Source organism: Tachyglossus aculeatus, chromosome 7, assembly GCF_015852505.1.
Source record: "Tachyglossus aculeatus isolate mTacAcu1 chromosome 7, mTacAcu1.pri, whole genome shotgun sequence".
Taxonomy (NCBI): Eukaryota; Metazoa; Chordata; class Mammalia; order Monotremata; family Tachyglossidae; genus Tachyglossus; species Tachyglossus aculeatus.
Window position 1 is genome coordinate 8,834,768 of NC_052072.1, and position 23,800 is coordinate 8,858,567.

At 43.7% G+C, this 23,800-nt stretch overlaps 1 protein-coding gene across 1 annotated transcript in view; it reads right to left on the bottom strand.

Annotated features, from left to right (window-relative positions):
- The window catches only part of RAPH1 (Ras association (RalGDS/AF-6) and pleckstrin homology domains 1), a 60,777-nt gene that overhangs the window by 3,388 nt on the left and 33,589 nt on the right, over positions 1–23,800 (bottom strand). Inside the window, 9 exon segments of the mRNA XM_038749524.1 lie at positions 3,502–3,644; positions 5,462–5,582; positions 5,982–6,080; positions 8,627–8,737; positions 10,379–10,522; positions 11,930–11,995; positions 15,304–15,425; positions 17,037–17,196; positions 22,919–22,996. Coding sequence (XP_038605452.1) covers positions 3,502–3,644; positions 5,462–5,582; positions 5,982–6,080; positions 8,627–8,737; positions 10,379–10,522; positions 11,930–11,995; positions 15,304–15,425; positions 17,037–17,196; positions 22,919–22,996 — 1,044 coding nt within the window.

Below are 23,800 nucleotides of genomic sequence, written 5' to 3' on the forward strand. Positions count from 1 at the left end.
AGGGAGCGGGGCCCGGGGGGAAACGCCGAGGGTCGGGATCCACCCTCCGTCCTGGGATCTGTGCCGCCACACCAAGCTGGGGGCTAGCGCTTCGTTGGCGGCGGAGGGCCTCTCGATGAATGACACCGGCTTTTATGGCGCTAACGCGCTGCCATGAGAAAGCGTGAATATATTCAGCGGGCGTGCACAGTCATACGGGGATGAGCTTGACACACAACACGTATTCGAATGAGACACTTGCATCCAACATGCACAGAAGTCCAGCAATGCAGGTAAGGGGGGGGCATTATCCTTAAGTTTGTTTTTACTGGAAAATACATAAAGAAATGTTCCGTAAGCGTTATGGCGAAAAACAGGGCTAAAACATTATTATGCCGAAAGAGCAGGAGGAAAACGAGAGCGAGACCTAGAAAGGATAGAGGAAAGGAAACCGAGGGGGCGATGGAGACATTACCATACGCCCAAGCCCAACCATCTCCATTGCGGGGGAAGTAACGTGGCATTACTGGTTGATTAAAAGCGTTTCCTCTTTAATCTACGTCAAACCCAAACATCTGAACTTGATCTCAAAAGTTTAACACACTCCTCTTACGGTGCGTGTGAGCCAAAGAGGTGCCTTTGGGCAGAACCCAAGTCTTCCCCAGTGGACTCTTCACACCCGCAGACTGGACTGGACAGCCCCAGTTAAATGTGGTTGACAAATTTAATTCGGGCCGGGTTCAGAGAACTGGTTTTCCAGGAACTTCCATATCTATTTTGGTTTCTCTTTCAGCTGATGGTCATTTATGCCACGAAAAAGGGCTCCCGCCATTACCACGGCATACACCAGTTGGCATCTAGGGTGAATGACCACACGCCAGGACCTAAGCCGATCAGGATCAAGACTGAACGGGCCGCACGACAACCTTTTCAATCTGTAAGTGGGGTGGGCCTCCGGGTTCCCCGGCTAGCGAGCCAGTTCCCGACCACGTTCTGGGGCCGTCGACAAGATCACTTGGAGTAACGATTCAGAGCTCTCATTAGGAAGGTTAGTGTGTAAGATTTGGGTTATAAGAATCATTAAGGTTAATGTGTTTCAAAGAACGGCCCCTGACCTTAATTCGCCTTGGCTGTGCAGACCTTAGCTGGGGTGGGCTTCACTTTGGGTACCTGAGCCTGAGGCAACAGGAGAAACAGAGAGGGCAACAGAACCTTAACAGATATCCACTGCTGCACAGGAGGATCCCAGAGTTTCAGAATTAAACAGTCTTTTTGATACATGTCTTGTTTCAAGAAAACCCTTTTGACTGCAGAGATTCTGTCCTACATTTATTTTTTTCGGGGAATTTCGCTTCTGGCAGAACTGTAACTCAAACTTCACTGAAGCTGATCAGGCAAGCTAATCCTTTGGAGAAGGTTACTGTCAACACAGGAACTAATGAAATGGCTTCGTTGGCTGGTTTGTGCGTTTCTGTGGGATGGGAGTCACTGGGAAAGCCTCTGGACACTAACATTGGCCAACGGGAGTCCCCGGAGCCACCAGGGCAGTGAGAGGGAGGGAGGAAAAGAAACTCTGGAAGCGCCGGGCTGCTCGGAACCAGGCCCTTGGCTGCACAGGGCTATGAAACAGGACGCTGGGCTGCCACAGGCGGGAATTCATTCATTCATTCAGTCGTATTTACTGAGTGCTTACTGTGTGCAGAGCACTGTACTAAGTGCCCTGGGGCAGCAGCAGCAACACCAGTTCTGCATCACTGGGAGCTGATCCCCAGCAATTTAGCTGTCCTTGGTCCAGGAAGGCTGCTCAAGGAAAGACGGTAAAATGGTCCGTCTTTGATTTGCCTTGAACTATTTATGTTGCTTTACAAAATTCTTCCATTTATATTCATTTGAGGGATGCCATCTTTAGCAAATAACCCCGACACGGGAGTAAAGGCTTTGAAGAGTTGGAAGAATGACCAGGCCTCTTCAAAGATTTCTTATTAGCAAAATCGTACCATTTCTCTTCCAGTTGTTCGGCCCCGATATTAAAGACCCGATTGGGAAGATTTTCTCTGGAGTCCCTTCTGCGACACCTCATTAACGGTTTTGAATGTTTAAGGAGGTGGTGACGAGTTTGGGGGTGGGGGACGAATGTGATTTCAGACAGACCACTTCATTTACCAAAAATCGTCTCCCTCGAGTCAAGAAATGTGAGTGACCTCTACATTAGTTTCCGACGACTCGGAGCAATAATGGGGGAAGTCTTGGCATGAAAGAGCCAGAGCCGCAGGTTACCAGGACAATAGTCAAACTAAGCATCAAGTGGCCACTTAAAATTATGAACACACTTGAAGGTGGGCTTAGAGGCTGCACGAAACTTTTGAAAACACTAGAATGACTGCAGAAGGAAACGTAAGGCAACAGACAGAGAAGCAGTGTGGCCTAGTGGATAGAGCACAGGCCCTGGAGTCAGAAGGACCTGGGTTCTAATCCCACCTCCGCCACTTTTCTGTTGTGTGACCTTGGGCAAGTCACTTCACTTCCTGTACCTCAGTTCCCTCATCTGTAAAATGGGGATGAAGGCTGTGAGTCCCGGGTGGGACATGGACTCTGTCCAACCTGATTATCTTGTTACCTACCCCAGCGCTTAGTACAGTGCCTGACCCATAGTAATAATAATAATAATAATAATAATAATAATAATGATGGCATTTATTAAGCGCAAAGCACTGTTCTAAGCACTAGGGAGGTTACAAGGTGATCAGGTTGTCCCACGGGAGGCTCCCAGTCTTAATCCCCATTTTACAGATGAGGTAACTGAGGCACAGAGATGTTAAGTGACTTGCCCAAAGTCACACAGCTGGCAAGTGCCGGAGCCGGGATTTGAACCCATGACCTCTGACTCCAAAGCCCGGGCTCTTTCCACTAAGCCACGCTGCTTCATGCTTCACAGCCATGCTGCTTCACGCTGCTTCACAGCTAACACGCATTGTTAGGCGCTTCTATAAGTAAGCGCCTAACAGATACCATCATTATTATTATTAGACAGAAAGGGCTCTTTCTGTGACTTCAGTACTTCAGAAAAAAAAAAACCCAAAACTGATCAAGTTCAATGGGGTATGGCCGGCCATAAAGCAAACCAAAAGTACAACTGCAGAACAATGAATCTGAGCTTAATCTCTTTTCCCTTCCGCTGCCTGCCCTCCTCTGGAGGTGAGAATGAGCAGAGAAGTGGACAAAAGATAAGCAAAGCAAGAAGAAAAAGGGGAAGCAAGCAGCCTGGAGAGTCTGCAAATTGAACAGATTTCCCCCCTGAATATCCACACTGATTTGTCTTAATCTGCTCATCCATTTGGACAGAAGCTTAGTGACAGAATCCCGGAAGAAAATGCCACCAGTGAAAACGGGGACCACATTTAATGGGGTGCAGGGGGAGGACAGTGAGGCTAGCTAGCTAGCTAGCTTCATGGCACCGTGAAGCCCCTTTTCCTCCTCGGAAGCCTGGGGTGTTTGACTGTTGGACCCGAGTTGCCTCGTTACCTTGCTGGACTCTTCCAGTTGAGTGCCTCGCTTCCAGGCCTCTGAGAAGATGGAACTGACGATACTCTGGGAACGGATGTGTCCAGCCGGTTGGGTGTCAGAAACTCCACTATCAGACTGATTAGAGTGATTGGATTGGGATTCTGTGTAAAACAGGTTTTGGCAAAAAATGCGATTAAGTAGGTCAGTTTTCTCAATGTAAATAAATCTCTTCAGTGACATCTCGGACTATCAATTTCAAGGAAGAGGCCAGGTAATTTTTATGCCACTCCTGTTCTTCATTAGGCCTACTTATCCACGCTCTTCCTACTTATCCATTGTCTTTTCCCACTAATCCCCAGCTCCTATTCTTCACTTCTCTTAAAAGAATCTACTTACTGTACCTCTTATTTCTTACTTATCTCTCCAGCTCCCAGCTGCTTTCTTATGCCCTTCTTCTGCCTGGAACTAGCCATCCATCCCACCCCTATCACACACGACAGATCACTTCTCACCCCATTTTTGAATCAATCAATCAATCAATCAATCGTATTTATTGAGCACTTACTGTATGCAGAGCACTGTACTAAGCGCTTGGGAAGTACAAGTTGGCAACATATAGAGACAGTCCCTACCCAACAGTGGGCTCACAGTCTAAAAGGGGGAGACAGAGAACAAAACCAAACATACTAACAAAATAAAATGAATAGAATAGATATGTACAACTAAAATAAATTAATAAATAGAGTAATAAATATGTACAAGCATATATACATATATACAGCCTTTCTGAAGCCTTTCTGAGATCACATCTCCTCCAGCAGGCCTTCACCTATGCTCATATCGCCCTTGAATACTGTAGTTCAATCATTTTTCTGCTTCAGTGGTAGAGGGGCACTTTTAATAGCACTGCTTTAAGTCAATCCAACTAGATCATATTGGAAATGTTAGGTAAAATAAAATTTAATTCTTAGACCATGAGCCGCATGTGGGACAAGGCTGGAAGTGATTATCTTGTATATCTACCCCAGTGCTTAGTACGGTGCTTGGCATAAAATAAGTTCTTAAAGTCAGTATTACTATTTATCTCCAATTTAAATAATCGATTAAAAAACTCACAATCATTTTCTTTATCCAAGCACCGAAATGAAAACTCACAGGAAGATTGGCTTCTATAATAATTACAATCGTGGTATTTGTTAAGGGCTTACTATGTGCCAAGAACTGTTCTAAGTGCAGGGGTAGATACAAGCTTCTATCCCACCTTTGCATCTCCCCTTCCAGCTAGCCATTCTCTTTGTTTCCGGAAAATGATTCTAATCATTACATCATACTGGAGTGGGAAATCATCATCATCATCATCATCAATCGTATTTGTTGAGCGCTTACTATGTGCAGAGCACTGTACTAAGCACTTGGGAAGTACAAATTGGCAACATACAGAGACAGTCCATACCCAACAGTGGGCTCACAGTCTAAAAGGGGGAGACAGAACAAAACCAAACATACTAACAAAATAAAATAAATAGAATAGATATGTACAAGTAAAATAAATAGAGTAATAAATATGTACAAACATATATACATATATACAGGTGCTGTGGGGAAGGGAAGGAGGTACTTTGCAGTGCTCTGCACATAGAAACAGCTCAAAAAATACCACTGATGATGACGATGACATCAGAAAGGTGCCCGGTCTGCTGCTAAAATTGGACTATGGTAATATTATCGCACACAGAAATTCCTTTCTAAACTATCTTTTGTGTGACTTTTGCAGTAATCTAGTCCCCAGATTCTTTCCTTAGAGTAACAGAGGAATTGTTTTTCCTAAAAGTTGTTCGAGAAGTTTTCGGTTACATAACCTTTGAGATTATATTGAAAGTAACCAGATCAACTACAGTCTCTGGGGAGAAAATGACGCTTGCAGTCTTTCCCGTCACCGACAAAAAGGAATATTCAGGGTTTGGATTTCTTTCTTTACCTGGTATGCTGGAGGAACTAGATCCTGATTTGATGCTGGAGCTGGACAAAGAGGTCCAATCGCAGGCTGATTCTGTCCTCTTCTGTGCTTCCTGATAGTTCATATAGAGTTGTTTTCCATACTGAACAGAAAAAATAGGAACAGAAGATATAAATTGTTCACATGTGCATTCTTTCTGGGCAGGGATTCTTTTATCATTCCATCAGTGCTGAATGTAGTGCCTTACTCATTCATTAGTAGTATTCATTAAATATTACTGCCCATCATCTGAACTCAATCGTGCATTTTTTCGCTAATGTATTCATAGTCTACATTTCTACTACAAGTTCCTCTTCCAAAGAATCCAACCTTCACAGTCACAATCTACTCTTGCTTACGGAAATTTTTGGAGCAATGGTAAAAAGATTTAAAAAAATGTGACTTTTTAAGAGCAGCCCAACAGGAACCTTGTTTAACTACACCTGCTTTACTAGAGACCATGAGAACACAAGCCGTTCAGACAAATCCAAGGAAAACATACCTTTGCAATACGAATGCCATTTACCCACTGGTGGAGAGTTCTAACATCATCACAACAGAGGTATTTGATGTACTGAGATTTCTTCTGTATCTGGGGATGCTACAGGAGTAGAAAAACTGGTTTTACTTTTTCAAGTGTGACAAAGAACGAAGAGGGCAAGGTAGACGGCTTTCTTAGATCTGTAGTTTAAAACTGCCTGATGATATTTATAAGCTAATAGAGAATTTGCCGGAGCTGTTCCCTAAAAAAAACCTATTAATTTAACTGATCTTCTCCATACCGATATAGCCATACCCATATTTTTAACCCATGGTTATCTATCAAAGCCCTGCTTAGTGTCCAAACACTAGATTGTAAGCTCCTTATGGGCAGGGATCACATCTACCCAGTCTATTGTATGGTACTTTCCCGATGTCCGGCATACAGTAAGTGCCAGTGGCAAGAGCACGGGCTTGAGAGTTAGAGGTCATGGGTTCTAATCCCGGTTCCGCTACTTGTCTGCTGTGTAGCCTTGGGCAAGTCACTTCTCTGTGCCTCAGTTACCTCATCTGTAAAATGGGGATTGAGACTGTGAGCCCCACATGGGATGATCTGATTACCTTGTACTTGTACTTTCCAAGCGCTTAGTACAGTGCTCTGCACACAGTAAGCGCTCAATAAATACGATTGAATGAATGAATGAATGACCTTGTATTTACTCCAGTGCTCATAGTAAGCGCTTAACAAATATCACAATTGTTATTATTATTATTACCACTGATTGATTACAGTGCTCTGCACACAGTAAGTGCTCAATAGGTACCACTAACTGATTGATTACACGGATCTACTTCCCCAAGGAAGAGCTCATGGAGGTTGGGGGTGACTGCAGACATTTAGGATTTTGAATGCTTTTGGCTCCTTATTTTCCACTTCCTGAAATTTTGCTCCTTCCCTTATTTTTGAAAGTCAGAAGCTCCTTGTACAGCCTTGAGTACTTTAGAGGAAAGAGGCAAGGCAATTCAAAAAATTCAATCAATCTTGACACAAATTGTGATTGAGAATTAACTCATTCTATCCTTAGTAATTCTAAATTTCTAAGACTCATAAGAATGTAACAGGAGGACAAAAGGACCTGTCAAAATACTGTCAGCTTTAACCAATGGTTAAATGTAAAAGACTAAAAAGAGGAAAAAATACTGCAGGATTATTGCTACATTTTAACGTTGCACACCTGGACTGCATAATCCTTAATTTACTTAATGTCATTTATTCTTCGTGTTGCACCTGACAGCTCTCCCACCTCCACAGTTAGACAGTGAATTCCTTTCAGGGCAAAGACCGTGCCTAAATCAATCGTATTTATTGAGCGCTTACTGTGTGCAGAGCACTGTACTAAGCGCTTGGGAAGTACAAATTGGCAACGTATAGAGACAGTCCCTACCCAACAGTGGGCTCACAGTCTGAAAGTCTAAATGATTTATCTTGTATTTATTCCAGTCCTCACTACAGTACCTGGCACAATAAATGCCATTATTATTATTAGATTATGTGCTCAATAAGTAAAATCATTATAAAAATATCTTATTTTTTTTAAAGAGCCACTCTAGGAAAAGGGGAGAGAAGTGGAATCAAGAGGGTTCTAAAGATTGATATTTAGTGTGTGTGATTACAGTACACCCCTACTTCTATTAGTACCCTCCTGACTTTTTTTCATTACAATGCTGCTAAGAACCTTAAATGTAATTTATCAGGCACTCCACTTTTTTGACACCCATTATGCCGAGGAACAGCCGGTCCTCTTACGCTTTGACAGTGCAGGGAAATTAATGGAGAAACCTGGGAGTTATATGTTTTGATAAACAGCGTTCCTATTAAATCTATTTTCAATCTGGCTTTGTTTTGTTCCTTTCCAAGAGCACAGGAGGTCTACGTATCAGAGGTCTACGATGCCTAGCTGTGCCTGGTTGGATGACACAACCCATCAACCAGTGGTATTTACTGAGCGCTTACTGTGTTCAGAGCACTATATTAAACACTTGGGAAAGTACAAAACAATAGATTTGGAAGGTGTGATCCATGCCCTCAGAATTCCTCTCTAGATTCCCCTCCAGACTGTGAGCTCACTGTGGGCAGGGGATGTATCTGCCAACTCTGTTGCATTGTACTCTCCCAAGCGCTTAGCCCAGTGCTCTGCACATACTAAGCACTCAATAAATAAGATTGACTGAAGAAGCTTACAGTCTACGGGAGGAGCTTGAACCACAGAGTTCCTACTGGGGCCTGGGAGAATTTGGGGAGGGAGATTAGGGTTGGGATCTCTGGTGGTGATGGTGGTGCGAAATTCTGTCTTACTCCTCCTGGGTCAGAGTGAAAAAGTTTCTTCCCTTGCCCACAGTGCTATGACATTTCTTGTAGTCAGAAACATGCTGGAAATTAATCCTGAAAGCCCGGTTGTACAGGGATATTCCTTCTACCTGAAACAACAATCACCAGCAACTTACAAATGATGCCGTTACACCATTGTTTCCCTTACTTCTATTTCTTCCTATTTCAGTCTCCAACTAAAATAGTAACCAAACGCTAGAAAGAGGTGCTAAGGTTATCAACAATTCTTTAATCTATTGTCCGACTTTAACTAATTCCTTGAAGACCAACTAGCTTACCTTCAATGCTAGGCAGAAGTCGGTAGGTGCTTTGTATTTGTTCCGATAATCCTGCCCAAGGTAAACATTAACGTGATCCAGCTGGAGAAAGCACACAAGATCCCGGGAGACCTAGTAAAAGAAAAGAAAATAAAAGAAAATAAAAGAAATTAAGAAAATAAAATAAAGGAAGGAAGGAAGGAAGGAAGGAAGGAAGGAAGGAAGGAAGAAAGAAAGAAAGAAAGAAAGAAAGAAAGAAAGAAAGAAAGAAAGAAAGAAAGAAAGAAAGAAAGAAAGAAAGAAAGAAAGAAAAGAAAGAAAGAAAAGAAAAGAAAAGAAAAGAAAAAAGAAAAGAAAATAAAAGAAACCGATCAGCAAGATTCAACGGCAAGATGAAGGTAACACAAAATACATCTTGGAATAAAGATTCTGAAGACACAATGTTCTTGGGCAAAGGAAAACACAATGAATTCAAATCTCTTTTAATAAACTCAAATAAAAATTCAGTCTCGGCTATGGGCTTGCCCCCTGTGGAACGGGGTAACCCTTTATGATATTTAAGACATATAAGGGACAGGAGACTCCCTAAATTATTCTGAAATTCTGCTTCCTTTTCATTCAAGTTTGCTCTCAATTTTTTAAGCGGGATACCATTCAGTTGATTTAAAGATTTTGAGATTTAAGGGCTGATTACCTAGAATAATCCATGTCCCTTTTTCCCTTTTCTTCTACTCCTAAATTTGGGAGGGAGAGAGAGATTGAGTGGGCATACATGCAAGAAAGGCTCTATGTAAGAGTGTGCAGATGTCGGAAAAGGATGGAAAGATGAAATTCAAAGCGCAGTACTTTCACGTTGGGGTGGGAGAGAGATTGAAGCTAATGCCTATAATTAGACTTTAGGATTGTCTGGGAATTTTATTTATTTATGCTCTTCCTACCCCATTAATAAATTATTGAGGACCTTTGGAAACGCTCTTATTCTGATGAGTGTTTTCCAGCGGATCAGCTTCCAAGTCTTCCCGTACCTTCAAGAGCATTAAAGCAAAGCAGAATGGCCTAGTGGATAAAGCATAGGCCTGGTGACTGCCACTTGTCTGCTGTGTGACCTTGGGCAAGTCACTTTAACCTCTCCACAGTTACCCCATCTTGTAAAATGGGGATTAAGACTGTGAACCCCATGTGGGACAGGGATTGTGTCCTACTTGATTAGCTTGTATCCACCCCAGCGCTTAGCACAGGGCGTGGTACATAATAAGCGCTTAACAAATGCCATAAAAAAATCTGGACAAGACTGTACATAATTGTAAATCCTGATTTAAATCACTGGTTGCAGGTACCCAGCCCCTCCAATTTGGGTTGGGCTGGGAATGTCATCACGTCAGGACACCCAAACTTAACAATAATTAATTATAATTATTGTATTTGTTAAGCACTTACTGTGTGCCAGACAATATACTAAGCTCTAGGGTATATAAAAGAAAATCGGATTGGTGACAACCCCTCTCCCACATCAGGCTCACATTCTCAATCCACATGTTAAAGAGGCAAAACCTCATAATCCCTCAGGGAAGCTCCGGCATGGTATGTCTTTATTTTTTGCGAGGGGGAGGTGGAGAACAGGGGAGAAGAAGGGCTTAGCCTACAATTCAGGACAACAGGGAAGAGAAGATGAGTCTGGTTAGATGACAGCAAGTCACGGAGAAAGGGACCCCCCCAAAAGAGAGTGTTGACACCCCAATGGATATTCCAAAAATAATGAACAAAGTGTCACACCTTTTGCTTTCCTTTAGGGAGATAGTAAATTCCAGAAGCTCGCAATAAAAAGTAACGCTTTTTCCAGGACTTCTTGCCATCATCTTTCAGCCACAGGACTCCTTCAATTTCCGGCACGGTCACTGAGCTTCCACAGAAACACTCCTGAAGGAGAGAGGGAGGGAGGGAGAGTGCAATTTAGAAAGCGGAAACTGTATCTTTAATATAACACAGAAACAAAGCAGAAACTGTATTTTGGTGGGGGCTATTTCGGTTTTCTTTCCAAACTACTGATTTCTTTAATCTCAATCTCCTGGCATATTTCCCAGAAATATATCAAAAGGAACACTAGCTTAGGCAAGTCACTTATACATCTCAGGGCCTCATCAGCAAGATGGGGACTCAATACCTGTTCTCCCTCCTACTTACAATGTGAGCCCAATGTGGGATTCGATCATCTTATAACTACTCAATCAATCAATCGTATTTATTGAGCCCTTACTATGTGCAGAGCACTGTACTAAGCGCTTGGGAAGCACAAACTGGCAACATATAGAGACAGTCCCTACCCAACAGTGGGCTCACAGTCTAAAAGGGGGAGACAGAGAACAAAACCAAACATACTAACAAAATGAAATAAATAGAATAGATATGTACAAATAAAATAAATAAATAAATAAATAGAGTAATAAATATGTACAAACACATATACATATATACAGGTGCTGTGGGGAAGGGAAGGAGGTAAGGTGGGGGGATGGAGAGGGGGACGAGGGGGAGAGGAAGGAAGGGGCTCAGTCTGGGAAGGCCTCTTGGAGGAGGTGAGCTCTCAGCAGGGCCTTGAAGGGAGGAAGAGAGCTAGCTTGGCGGATGGGCAGAGGGAGGGCATTCCAGGCCCGGAATACTCCAGCACTTAGTACAGTGCAAAGCACACAGTAAGCCACAAATACCACAATTATTATTATAGTGAACTTAACTTAAAACAAAAGCATGCATCCACTTGAAAAGACCCCCATTCAAAATAATATGGTCCTAAATCAACTACACTAATTTGTTAAATAAGGGATAAAAATACTATTTAAAAAATTCCTAAGTACTTCCCCTACTTTTGCTCGTTGTGGGCAGGGAACATATCTGCTAATTGTTTTATTGTACTCGCCCAAGCGCTTAGTACAGTGCTCTACACAGAGTAAGTGCTCAATAAATAACACAGATTGACTTCTTATCCTCTTTTTCTCCTTCCATCTTTGTTTTTCTCTTGTCTTCCTGTTTCCTTTTCCTTCCGTATCCCCAGAATTCCATTTGGTAAATAATTTCTGGTTCACTAAGAACATGTGGTTTTCTTGTGTTTGGTCAGGTTTATGCCCCTCCCCAATGTGTTTTTTGCACAACTCCACATATAATCAAAAAGGAAACTGTAGGAGAACTCTGAGTGCACAAATACAAGGAGCTTTGAAAATAATTTTGATATTGGTTCAAAAACTGTTTTAAAAACTCAGATATCTGATATCCTTTTTTAGATGCTGAACTTTTAAAATGAACATAAACATTGTCTTGGTTATACAGTTTTACCTCCAGAAGCAACTCCTTATTTCTGTCTGCCATCTCAGATGTTTCCTTTTTTCCCAGAAGGTAGTTCTGAAAGAAAAGTCAAACATTAAATACACTGGCCTAAAACTGAAACATATTACTTATTCATTTAAATTAAAGCTGCTCCCCCCCCCGCCCCCCTGACTGTAAGCTCATTACGGGCAGGGAATGTGTCTGCTACTCTCAAGTATTTAGTACAGTGCTCTGCACATAGTAAGCGCTCAATAAGTACCATTGATTGAATGACTGAGTGATTGAAGGGCTTTTATAGATACAGAAAGGGACAAAATTAACATTCCAGGACTTGAATTCGCAGTGTAGTTTCCTCGCCTGAAATGTGAGAGGAAAACACACTTGAAAAGGTCAGTCTTAATGATTGATGATCAAGCCATGGCTCTGCTTCCTTTTCTCTTCTATGCTACAAAAACCGTTTTGGACACGTTTCCCCACTCCTCAAGAAATTTCAGTCGTTGCCCATCCACCTCCGCATCAAACCAAAACTCCTCACCACTAGCTTTAAAGCACTCAACACCTTGGCTACTCCTACCTCACCTTGCTATTCTCCTACTACAATAATAATGGCATTTACTAAGCGCTTACTATGTGCAAAGCACTGTTCTAAGCGCTGGGGAGGTTACAAGGCGATCAGGTTGTCCCACGTGGAGCTCGCAGTCTTCATCCACATTTTCCAGATGAGGTAACTGAGGCACAGAGAAGCTAAGTGACTTGCCCAAAGTCACACAGCTGACAGTTGGCGGAGCCGGGATTGGAACCCATGACCTCTGGCTCCAAAGCCCGGGCTCTTTCCACTACTACAACCCAGGCCGCACACTTCGCTCCTCTGATTTAACCTTCTCACTGTGCCTCCTTCTCGTCTATCTCATCACTGACCCCTCGCCCGCATCCTGCCTCTAGCCTGGAATGCCCTCCCTCCTCAAATCCGACAGACAATTTCTCGCGTCCCCTTCAGAGTCTTACTGAAGGGACATCTCCTCCAGGAGGCCTTCCCTAAGCCCCCCTTTCCACTTCTCGCACTCCTTTGTGCCACCCTGATTGCTCGCTTTGTTTACCCACCCACCCCCGGCCCCACAGCATATCTATAATTTATTTATTCATATTAATGACTTTCTCCCCCGCTTTAAGCTCGTTGTGGGCAGGGAATGTGTATGTTTATTGTATTTTGCTCTCCCGAGTGCTTAGTACAGTGCTCTGCACACTGTAAGCACTCCATGAATATAATGGAATGAATATTTTTCTGCCCTTTATATCCTCTCATCTACAATTAGTACCAACCATATTCATTCATTCACTCAATCATTTTTATTGAGCACTTACTGTGTGCAGAGCACTGTACTAAGCGCTTGGGAAGTACAAGCTGGCAACATATAGAGACGGTCCCTACCCAACAACGGGCTCACAGTCTACAAGGGGGAGACGGCACCTGCGGCAGGGCACTCTGCTAGGCACTTGGGAAACCTAGAAATAAAGGATACAAAGCCTGCCCTCAAGGAGTTTACAGCCGAATGGGGAGGATAGCAGACATTAACTGACAAATACAGTGTAGCTAAGAGTGAAAGACTACATATAAATAATAATGATGGCATTTACTAAACGCTTACTATGTGCAAAGCACTGTTCTAAGAGCTGGGGGGATACAAGGTCATGAGGTTGTCCCACGTGGGGCTCACAGTCTTCATCCCCATTTTACAGATGAGGGAACTGAGGCCCAGAGAAGTGAAGTGAGTTGCCCAAAGTCACACAGCTGACGAGTGGCGGAGCCGGGATTTGAACCCATGGCCTCTGACTCCAAAGCCCGGGCTCTTTTCCACTGAGCCACGCTGCTTTCCCAGTGAATAAATAACTAATGAACAGATACATTCTGGTGGAATGGAGGGATGGCATATTCAGGAAAGTGGGGTCATTATTTAGGATTCCTATTTGTTGCTGATCCAACGGAATGCTTCATGCTACCCCTTGTGAAAAATGTTTCTCGACATCCATCAATCATTCACTGTCCCTTGGGGTACGGTAAGAGCACCACAGGTCACGATGCAGGCTTAAGGAGAGGCCCCTGTCAATTTAGAAATCCTAATTAAGTCACATATGGAAAACTTGCATAAGTAACAGATTTTGAAAAAGAAATCCTAAAGGCATCTTGGCCATTGAAAACCCTGTGGGGACACCTTTGGAACTATTCCAGGATCACGCGATCAATTCAGCTGCCAACTCAATCAATCAATCAATTGTATTTATTGAGCGCTTACTGTGTGCAGAGCACTGTACTAAGCGCTTGGGAAGTACAAGTTGGCAACATAACTCGTACTGTTCAAACTGGATACCGCATCAGTACTGGGGTAGGTACAAGATAATAGGGTTGGACACATCCTCTGTCCCACATAGGGCTCATAGCCCTAATTTTACAGATGAGGTGAGGCACAGACAAGTTAAGTGACTTACCTAAAGTCACACAGCAGACAAGCGGCAGAGCCGGGACCAGAACCCAGGTCCCCTGAATCCCAGGCCCGGGCTCTTTCCACTAGGCCACACTGCTTTTCAAGAAACGTGTCTACCAACTCTTGTGTGAGTACAAGCACTTTAGTTCAGTGCTCTGCACATGGTAAGTGCTCAATAAATACGATTGATATCAGTTTCTGTAGCATCACCTTCCTCTTCAAAATTGATGCCTTATATAAATAAATGCTCATCCCTCGATGGGCACTCAATCAGTGAAAGTGATAGTGATAATGCCACACCAGCACAAATTAGACCATTCATTCAATCGTATTTATTGAGCGCTTACTTTGCGCAGAGCACTGTACTAAGCGCTTGAGACCAACCTGGCCTCGTGGAAAGAGGTTGAACCTGGGAGCCCAGAGGACCTGGCTTCCAATCCCTGTTCTGTCACCTGCCTGCTGCGTGACCCTAGGCAAGTTGTTTCACATCTCTGTGCCTCAGTTTCCTCATCTATAAAATGGGGATTGAATATCCGTTCTTCCTCCCCCTTGGACTGCAAGCCCCAGGTGGGGAGGGGGATTTGTCTGATCAGATTCTACTGTAACTTTTCTAAGTAAACAATACAGCACCGCTTTTGAACAAGCCATACACAGTGAGTGGTACTGGGTGAGGAAAATTTTGCCGTCTTCTGCCCAACTTTGCTTTTTTTTAATAATACGTATGTATATATTTACAAAGGCTGCAAATAGTATTTAGAACCACTGGTTGGAATGCAAAACTGTCAACACTTCAGTATGTTCCAGCCACCATCTGAAGCCCCTATGATCTACCATTCATGAAATAAAAAAATCTAAATGTTGCTCCTTCAAAGTATTTGATCTCTTGCCGTACTTCAGGCTCACCTGAGGGTTTTTGAAAAGAGCATATTTTTCTCTCCGTTCTAAAAACATGAGCTTGTTCTGGCTGTCTCTTGTCCAGTTTAGAAGATTCTCGACTAAATTTTCATGGTCTTCAAAGATTCTCTCTGAAAAGATTAAAAAGGCATGACTCTGGCTTTGAAAACATCTCATTAATGTCACAACCTATGTCATTCCTTCCCTTTAAAGTCTAGAAGGTAGACACCACAAGACCTCAGAAAACGTTTCCCCAACTGAAGAGAAATACCTGACCTTTTGGCGAAAGTGATGCAGATGGTGATGAAGAAACATGAAAGGTAGATGAGTTGCATCGGAAAATGTACCTACGGTTCGCTATGAACAGAATCCTTTGGAGATTATAGTTTGAATTGGGCAGCTCAGTTTGGGTTTTTGTGACGGCCCTTGAGCTCGCACTCAGAGGTCAGCCTCATGTGTTTCCTGAGCCTCCCCACTCACCTGCCTGCTTCCTTCAGGACTATCCCGGCTTCTAACCCACTCTGGGGTACTCTCCCAGTGAGACATTCCCACTCCCAGATTAAAATGTTCAATAACTTTCCAGACTGAGGGGGGTGGGGGAAGGTTTGCTCTGGTGACACCTCACGAGCTGCTTGACTTTTCTGTTGCTGTTAAACACTGGTTCAGCCCTCCCTCCTTTGGCTCTTTGGGGTTGGCCCAAAAGGACTGAGGTTAACAAGAGCGAGATGGACATATGAGATAGTATGCATCTTCATGGTGAATTTACAGGCTGGGCGGCCTTGGGCTCTTCTACGTTATTTGCCATTTCAATCAGAAGTATTTGGGCTTCTGTTACTTTGAGTCCCTTCAAAAGCTCCCATTCACCCCCTCCCACTGGCAATCTTAAGGGTGCCTAGAACACTGCAGGGAAATAATGATAATGACAATGGTGATGATAACAATAATAATAATAACGATAACTGTGGCATTTATTGTGGATTAAGATTGTGAGCCCCCCATGGGACAATCTGATCACCTTGTAACCTCCCCAGTGCTTAGAAAAGTGCTTTGCACATAGTAAGCGCTTAATAAATGTCATCATCATCATCATCATCATTTAAGTGCTTATTACGTGCCAGGCACTTACTAAGCGCTGGGGTGGATACAAGCCCATCGGGTTGGACAAAGTCCCTGTCCCACATGGGGCTCACAGTGTCAATCCCCGTTTTACAGATGAGGCACCTGAGGCCCAGAGAAATGAAGTGACTTGATCAAGGTCACACAGCAGACAAGTGACTGTAGGATTTTCCATTACCATTCTTACTTTCCCAAGGGGTGAAAAGAACACTATTATTAGGAGCCTTAGCAGGAGCACCACTAGAGAAGCAGAGAGTCACTCGCACCCATGGCCATGGCTTTCCATTGCCGCAATCTAGAAACACAGCTGGCTGCTTCCCGCTTCCTCTCCCTGAAGTGCTCCTAAGTCACTGGGGCTCCGGGTTTCTCCTCCTTCCTGCCTGCTGAAGTGGGAATTCCATCCAGAGCCTGGGCTCCCTCCAGACCGAGCAATAAAGAGAATTTAAGGTGGTTTCCATCAGCATCTCATCCACCGGAAAATACGCGGAAGACAAACCAGAAGGGGTTGCCACAGAAATGAAAGCCAAATGGTCGGAGCTGCAAGACTGGCCTTAGAGGTCAGCAACAAATTACTCAAATGGCCATACTGGGAAATGCTAGGAGTTCACGTGTCGTCAAGAACTCACCCATTTGTAATTCAGAGATGGTCTCGACCAAGGACCAGTCTAGGCTGTAGCCGCAGTGGGACTTGTCCATCATATTATCCAGCACTTGTCTCACGGTCTGCCTCTCGTCCACCATCATCGTCTTGGAGCTGTCATCGGACATATGGACTCGGATCACCAGCTGGAAGAAGAAGAGGGGGAAAATCTGTAAAATCCCATTAAAGAGACCTGTTCCATGCAGCGAGTCATTTTCTTGTTTGTGTCCTTTGTTCAAGCTCAGTGACGCCAAAGAAGTTGATCTGCATTCAGAGGCCTCTTGCAAACTTTGGTACTCTTACTATTATTATTTCTTTGCAAGAAAAAGAGGGAAACCAATCACCTACTGGGCAGTAATAATAATAATAATTGTGGTATTTGTTAAGCGCTTACTATGTGCCAGGCACTAAACTAGGCGCTATGGTGGATACAGGCCTGCTGCCACATGGAGCTTGCAGTCTTAATCCCCAATTTACAGATGAGGTAACTGAGGCACAGAGGAGGTGAAGCGACTTGCCCAAGATTACACAGCAGACAACTAGCGGAGCTGGGATTAGAACCCAGGCCCGTGCTCTGTCCAGTAGTTAAATTATTGTAGTTAATGCTTTCTTTTTTGGAAATGAATTGTGTATTTTGCTTTTCTCCCCAAACAAAAAAGTCCTGTCAAACGACGGGAAGCAGTGGTGTTGCAGAGAGCCTCGGTGGGGCTGGGAAGTGCATGGTCCATAGTGGGGATATGGTAGCGGAGCGAGGGAAAGGCAGCTAGAAAAAGTCATTCTGGGGTTGTGTAAAGAGGAGAGAATTAGCTGTGGGGTGGGAGAGGCCGAAAGTGGGACTATAAAGAGAGGGGCTGAGGACCGAGGGGAAATCAGATTTCTAAAAAGCCCCACCCCAGGCTGCCATTAATTTGATCTTCCCGGCCTTGAATGGATGGATACTCAGGTCTGGTGGGTGACCTAAACTGAACTTAGTACAGTGCTCTGCACCAAGTAAGCGCTCAATAAATACAACTGAATGAATGAGTCAAAGACTGGGGGTCTAGCTCAAGAGGCTAAGGGCGCCATCGCCCTCATGAAGTTGATGACTCTTCAGGCTCTGAGAAGCACCATCATGTCCAGGTAAGTGCAATTCATGTGAGGGGGAATCTGCACGTGTAAAGTGGTGAAGTTTTCCAGTGCCACAACAGTGCTTTGCACATAGTAAGCGCTTAATAAATGCCATCATTATTATTAGTAGGCAGCAGGGTGTGGGAGCAAAAAAGGGCTCCCAGATAGTGTTGGTCCAGAAAGGAGGGGTTTTGGGGGATGGAAAAATCCCAGAAGGCCCAGTGTGGGAATGCTTTGGATAAGGCATGAAAGCCAAATGGTCAGAGCTGCAAGACTGGCCTTAGAGGTCAGCAACAAATTACTCAAATGGCCGTACTGGGAAATGCTAAGAGTTCACGTGTCGTGTCCCTTCTGAGAGCTCGCCTCCCTACTGAGAGCTCACCTCCTCCAGGAGGCCTTCCCAGACTGAGCCCCTTCCTTCCTCTCCCCCTCGTCCCCCTCTCCATCCCCCCCATCTTACCTCCTTCCCTTCCGCACAGCACCCGTATATATGTATATATGTTTGTACATATTTATTACTCTATTTTACTTGTACATATCTATTCTATTTATTTTATTTTGTTAGTATGTTTGGTTTTGTTATCTGTCTCCCCCTTTTAGACTGTGAGCCCACTGTTGGGTAGGGACTGTCTCTATACGTTGCCAATTTGTACTTCCCAAGCGCTTAGTACAGTGCTCTGCACATAGTAAGCGCTCAATAAACACGATTGATGATGATGAAGGCAAGGGCTCCTGGGGGCAGGGTGGTGGTGGTGTCAAGCAAGGCCTTGAGTAAGCACATTGGGAGCTGACGGAAATCTTCGATTCCCATGCAGTCAATTTTCAGCCAGTTTTTAAAAAATCAGCAAACATAACTGAGCTCTTGACCACATATATACATTACTTTAGCTTCTTTAGCAGCTTGGCCTAGTGGAGAGAGCACGGGCCTCAGAGTCAGAGGACCTGGGTTCCAACCATCTTGGCTCTGCCACTTTTCTGCTGTGTGATCTTGGGCAAGTCACTTCACAGCGCCTTAGTTCCTCAACTGTAAAATGGGAATTCGATGCCTATGAGAGAAGCAGCATGGCTCAGTGGAAAGCGCATAGGTTTTGGAGTCAGAGGTCCTGGGTTCAAATCCCGGCTCCACCAACTGTCAGCTGTGTGACCTTGGGCGAGTCACTTAACTGCTCTGGGCCTCAGTCACCTCATCTGTAAAATGGGGATGAAGACTGTGAGCCCCCGGTGGGACAACCTGATCACCTTGTAACTTCCCCAGCACTTAGAACAGTGCTTTGCACATAGTAAGTGCTTAATAAATGCCAATATTATTATTCTTCCTTCTACTGTGAGCCCCATGAGAGACAGGGATATGTACCTATCCCAACACACTGCTTGACACCTAGTAAGTGCTCCCAAATACCTTTAAAAGGCAAAATGGCACCTCCCCGAAATCCACTCACAAAATGAGATTCTCATTTTGATTGCATAACAGAAGTAGCGTGGCTCAGTGGAAAGAAAGAGCCCGGGCTTGGGAGTCGGAGATCATGGGTTCGAATCCCGGCTCCGCCACTTGCCAGCTGTGTGACTTTGGGCAAGTCACTTCACTTCTCTGGGCCTCAGTTCCCTCATCTGTAAAATGGGGATTAAGATTGTGAGCCCCACGTGGGACAACCTGATAACCTTGTACCCCCCCCAGCGCTTAGAACAGTGTTTTGCACATAGTAAGTGCTTAACAAGTACCATTATTATTATTATTGCATGGTAATACCAATGAGTGAAGGAGAGCTCCTTCTATAGCGGGGACATGTAAAGCCGGACCTTGATGCACTGCTGCATTATTATTTTGAATACCTGGTGTCATTTTGGTTTCTCCCACTTGCTATGACAACCTTTTCAAAACCTCTGCTCTAAAACAGTCACCCCACTTTTCACTGATCTTCCCGAGGTTCCTTCCCGCAACAACTTACTGTTAGGCCACTGCCACATTAACTGAGGCTTGCTTCACTGTCTCTTTAAATCGTTTCTTGCATAGCCTGTTTGCCCATTTCAGCTAACCAGAGCAGTAAGGTGTCCAGTTCCCCGCCCCGACATGCTCATCCAGCACCCACGTGATAATAATTATGGTATTTGCATGTACCATGCACTGTTGTAAGCGCTAGGGTCCATACAAGTTAATCAGGTTGGACACAGTCCCTATCCCACATAGGGCTCATACTCAATCCCCATTTAACAGACGAAGTAACTGAGGCTCAGGGAAGTGACGTGACATAGAGAAGCAGCGTGGCTCGGTGGAGAGAGCCCGGGCTTTGGAGTCAGAGGTCATGGGTTCAAATCCCGGCTCCATCAATCGTCAGCTGTTTGACTTTGGGCAAGTCACAACTTCTCTGTGCCTTAGTTACCTCATCTGTAAAATGGGGATTAACACTGCGAACCCCCCGTGGGACAACCTGATCGCCTTGTAACCTCCCCAGCGCTTAGACCAGTGCTTTGCACATAGTAAGCGCTTAATAAATGCCATTATTATTATTATTATTATATGTCTGCAGACATATGGCAGAGGTGGGATTAGAACTCAGGTCCTTTTGACTACCAGGGCCCATGGTCTATCCACTAAGCGACACTGCCCAACGTGGGCAGGGATTGTCTTTATTGCTATATTGTACTTTCCAAGCACTTAGTACAGTGCTCTGCACGCAGTAATAATGTAACAGTAATATAACTCAATAACTATGACTGAATGAATGAATGCTTCTCATGATGTGATAAGCGGTGCTCTGATGCTGGTCAACTGATAGATTCCAGGAATTTACGGTCCAGGATCGCATTCTCCGCTCCTAAAGCCAGATTACTCACTGTGCCCCACTCTCCTCTGCCTGGCCACCAACCTACTTCCCACATCCTCCCTCCGGTCTGGAACTCCCTCCCTCTCCATATACGCCAGACCACGACTCTCTCCACCTTCCAAGCATTGTTCAGGTCACATCTCCTCCAAGAGGCCTTCCCCTATTAAGCCCTTTTCCTCCCGGCTCAATCTGTGTCATCTATGCACTTCAGGCTGTGACCTTTGGACACTGGTTCTTTGCCTCACTTGCAACCCCACAAAACTGACAAACATATCTGCACAGTTATTACATATACTGAAGTTACATATCTTGAGGTTATTTATATTAATGTCCATCTCTCCCTCTAGGCCACAAGCTCGTTACGGGCACGGAACGTGCCCACTAATTCTGTTGAAATGTATCCTCCCAAGCACTCTGTACAGTGCTCTGCACGTAGTAAGCGCTCAGTAAATGCCACTGATTGACTTGTGATCCTATCTTGACAACCAGTACACACACACACACACATTCCCCCACCCCCCCGTGGTATGCTGAGGGTAAACCCTTTTATATATATATATATATGAGCAGGTGGATATTGATGGCATGCCTGTAACCCTCTCAAAGCATCTATCAAGCACTAAGTATAGTGCTCTGCACACAGTAAGTGCTCGATAAATACCACTGATTCACTGACATTCTTGATTTATTTGCCTACCTCTTTTTCAAACCTAGAAATCACTGACTGGCACTCAGTTCTATGTGGCAAATAAAAATCCTTTAAAGCGGTTTGCTAGTTGCCTAACCCTTACTCTTCAGACTAAAAGTTTTTGGCCCATAGATCTTTGCTTGTTCTTAAAGGCAAGTAATAATCACTGTCATATCTTCTTGGGTAAGGGCTTCCAAAACACAGTCACTGGCGCCAAGGTATAGTGAGCCCACTTGGAATTGCTTCCTTTTCTCACCCCTTCCTCAGTCCCACGGCACTTATGTACATATCCTTAATTTATTTATTTATCCTTCTCTGGACTGTAAGCACGATGCGGGCAGGGAATGCATCGACAAACTCTGTTATGTTGGACTCTAGCAAGCGCTTAGGACAGTTCTCTGGACACGGAGAGTGCTCAATACCATTAATCAATTGATTGCAGTTTTCCCACTTGACATTTCACGAGAGCAGTGAAGATAATGATGATAAAAAAGTATTGGGTATATAAGGTTTACAGTCTTATGAATAGTATGCCTCCATTGGCACACTGTTGCCAGGGGTGAAGTGTGATTTAGTGGAATGAGCTTGGGACTTAAGACGCCAGATGCCTGATTTCATTCATTCATTCATTCATTCAATCGTGTTTATTGAGCACTTACTATGTGCAGAGCACTGTACTAAGCGCTTGGGAAGTACAAGTTGGCAACATATAGAGACGGTTCTAATTCTGGTTCTGTCACTGGCCTGCTATGTGACCTAAGCAAATCACTTAACAGCTCTGTGCCACAGTTTCCTCATCAGTAATATGGGGATAAAAATGTCAGATCCCTGTCCTTCTTAGATGTGAACCACATGAGGGACAGGGAGTGTGTCCTATCTATCCTATATCTACCACAGTACTTAGCTCAAAGATTGGCACATGGTAAGTATTTAACAAACATGATCATTATTATTATCATTACATCGCATACCTTTTTATTTGGGCGAAATCATACTAATGAACCATCTCTGATAATGTGCGTAAGAGGGGTACAAATTCAGTGGTTCATTTAAAGCAACTAAAATTAGGAGTAAAACTACCCGAGAAGCCAAAATATTCCCAGACAAAACAAGAGCAGTTTTGATAAGAGAAAACTTTGCAAGAATATCTAAAGTTAAATGGATGCACATTGTCTTTTAAACGTCCTGCGGATAAATTGTGAGGAGGAGGAGGCATGAGGATGATGAAACAATCCAAAAGTCACACATCACCTTTTTCACTTGTGCCTCTTTAATCTTCTCTAGTGCCACTCTGATCTTCTCAGCTTTCACTTTGGCTGCCTGTTCTTCCTGTGAATACAAAGCACATTCTATAAACAAATGGCAAATTGATGCAAGAAATTTAGACTTCTTTTGAGGGCTCTACCTAAGTTTGAATTTCAGGAAGAATATCATGTCCTACTAGTCACCAGCTAGTGCTTGTTATAGAGAACGCTTTATATTTTCTTGAAAGAAATGTTATAAAATTGTAAACCACAGAAATGGTTTATTGTAGTGTATGCTAAGTGACCTTCAACATTTCCAATAAATGGTAGTAGAGTATTCCTCAGGGCTGAAGTTATTTCTTTGGGCCATCAAAACAGTCCCCTCTAAATATCAATGTTTACAGTATCATTGAGACCAAAGTATCTGGATGACTGAAAAACAATTTTCACACCTTTTCCCAATAGTTTTTAAAAATTAAGTACACCAAAATTGAATTTTCAGATAATCACCTTAGGTATTACTTCTTTCACCTCGTGATAAGTCCCATATGCTGGGTTTTGCTGCCTGTTTCGAAAGTCTCAACCTGCCAAACCAGTTTGATACTGGTCATGACAGAAAAAACAATCCATAAGTATTGCTTTTCTTGCTAAATTCTTATCCATTCTAAGAATATTCAAAAATTTAAACCTTTGGAAATGTCCTACTTCAATGCTCAAAATAGTACTCTGAAAAACCACCAAGAATTGAAATACTCTACCCATTTCTCTGTTTCCTAATACACAATACTGTAATATCATTACTTACTTGTAATTTCCAGCAATAAGCCATACTATGGATGTAATATTACTCTTCAACTGAAATACAAAAACTCTCACAAAGGCGAGTCTT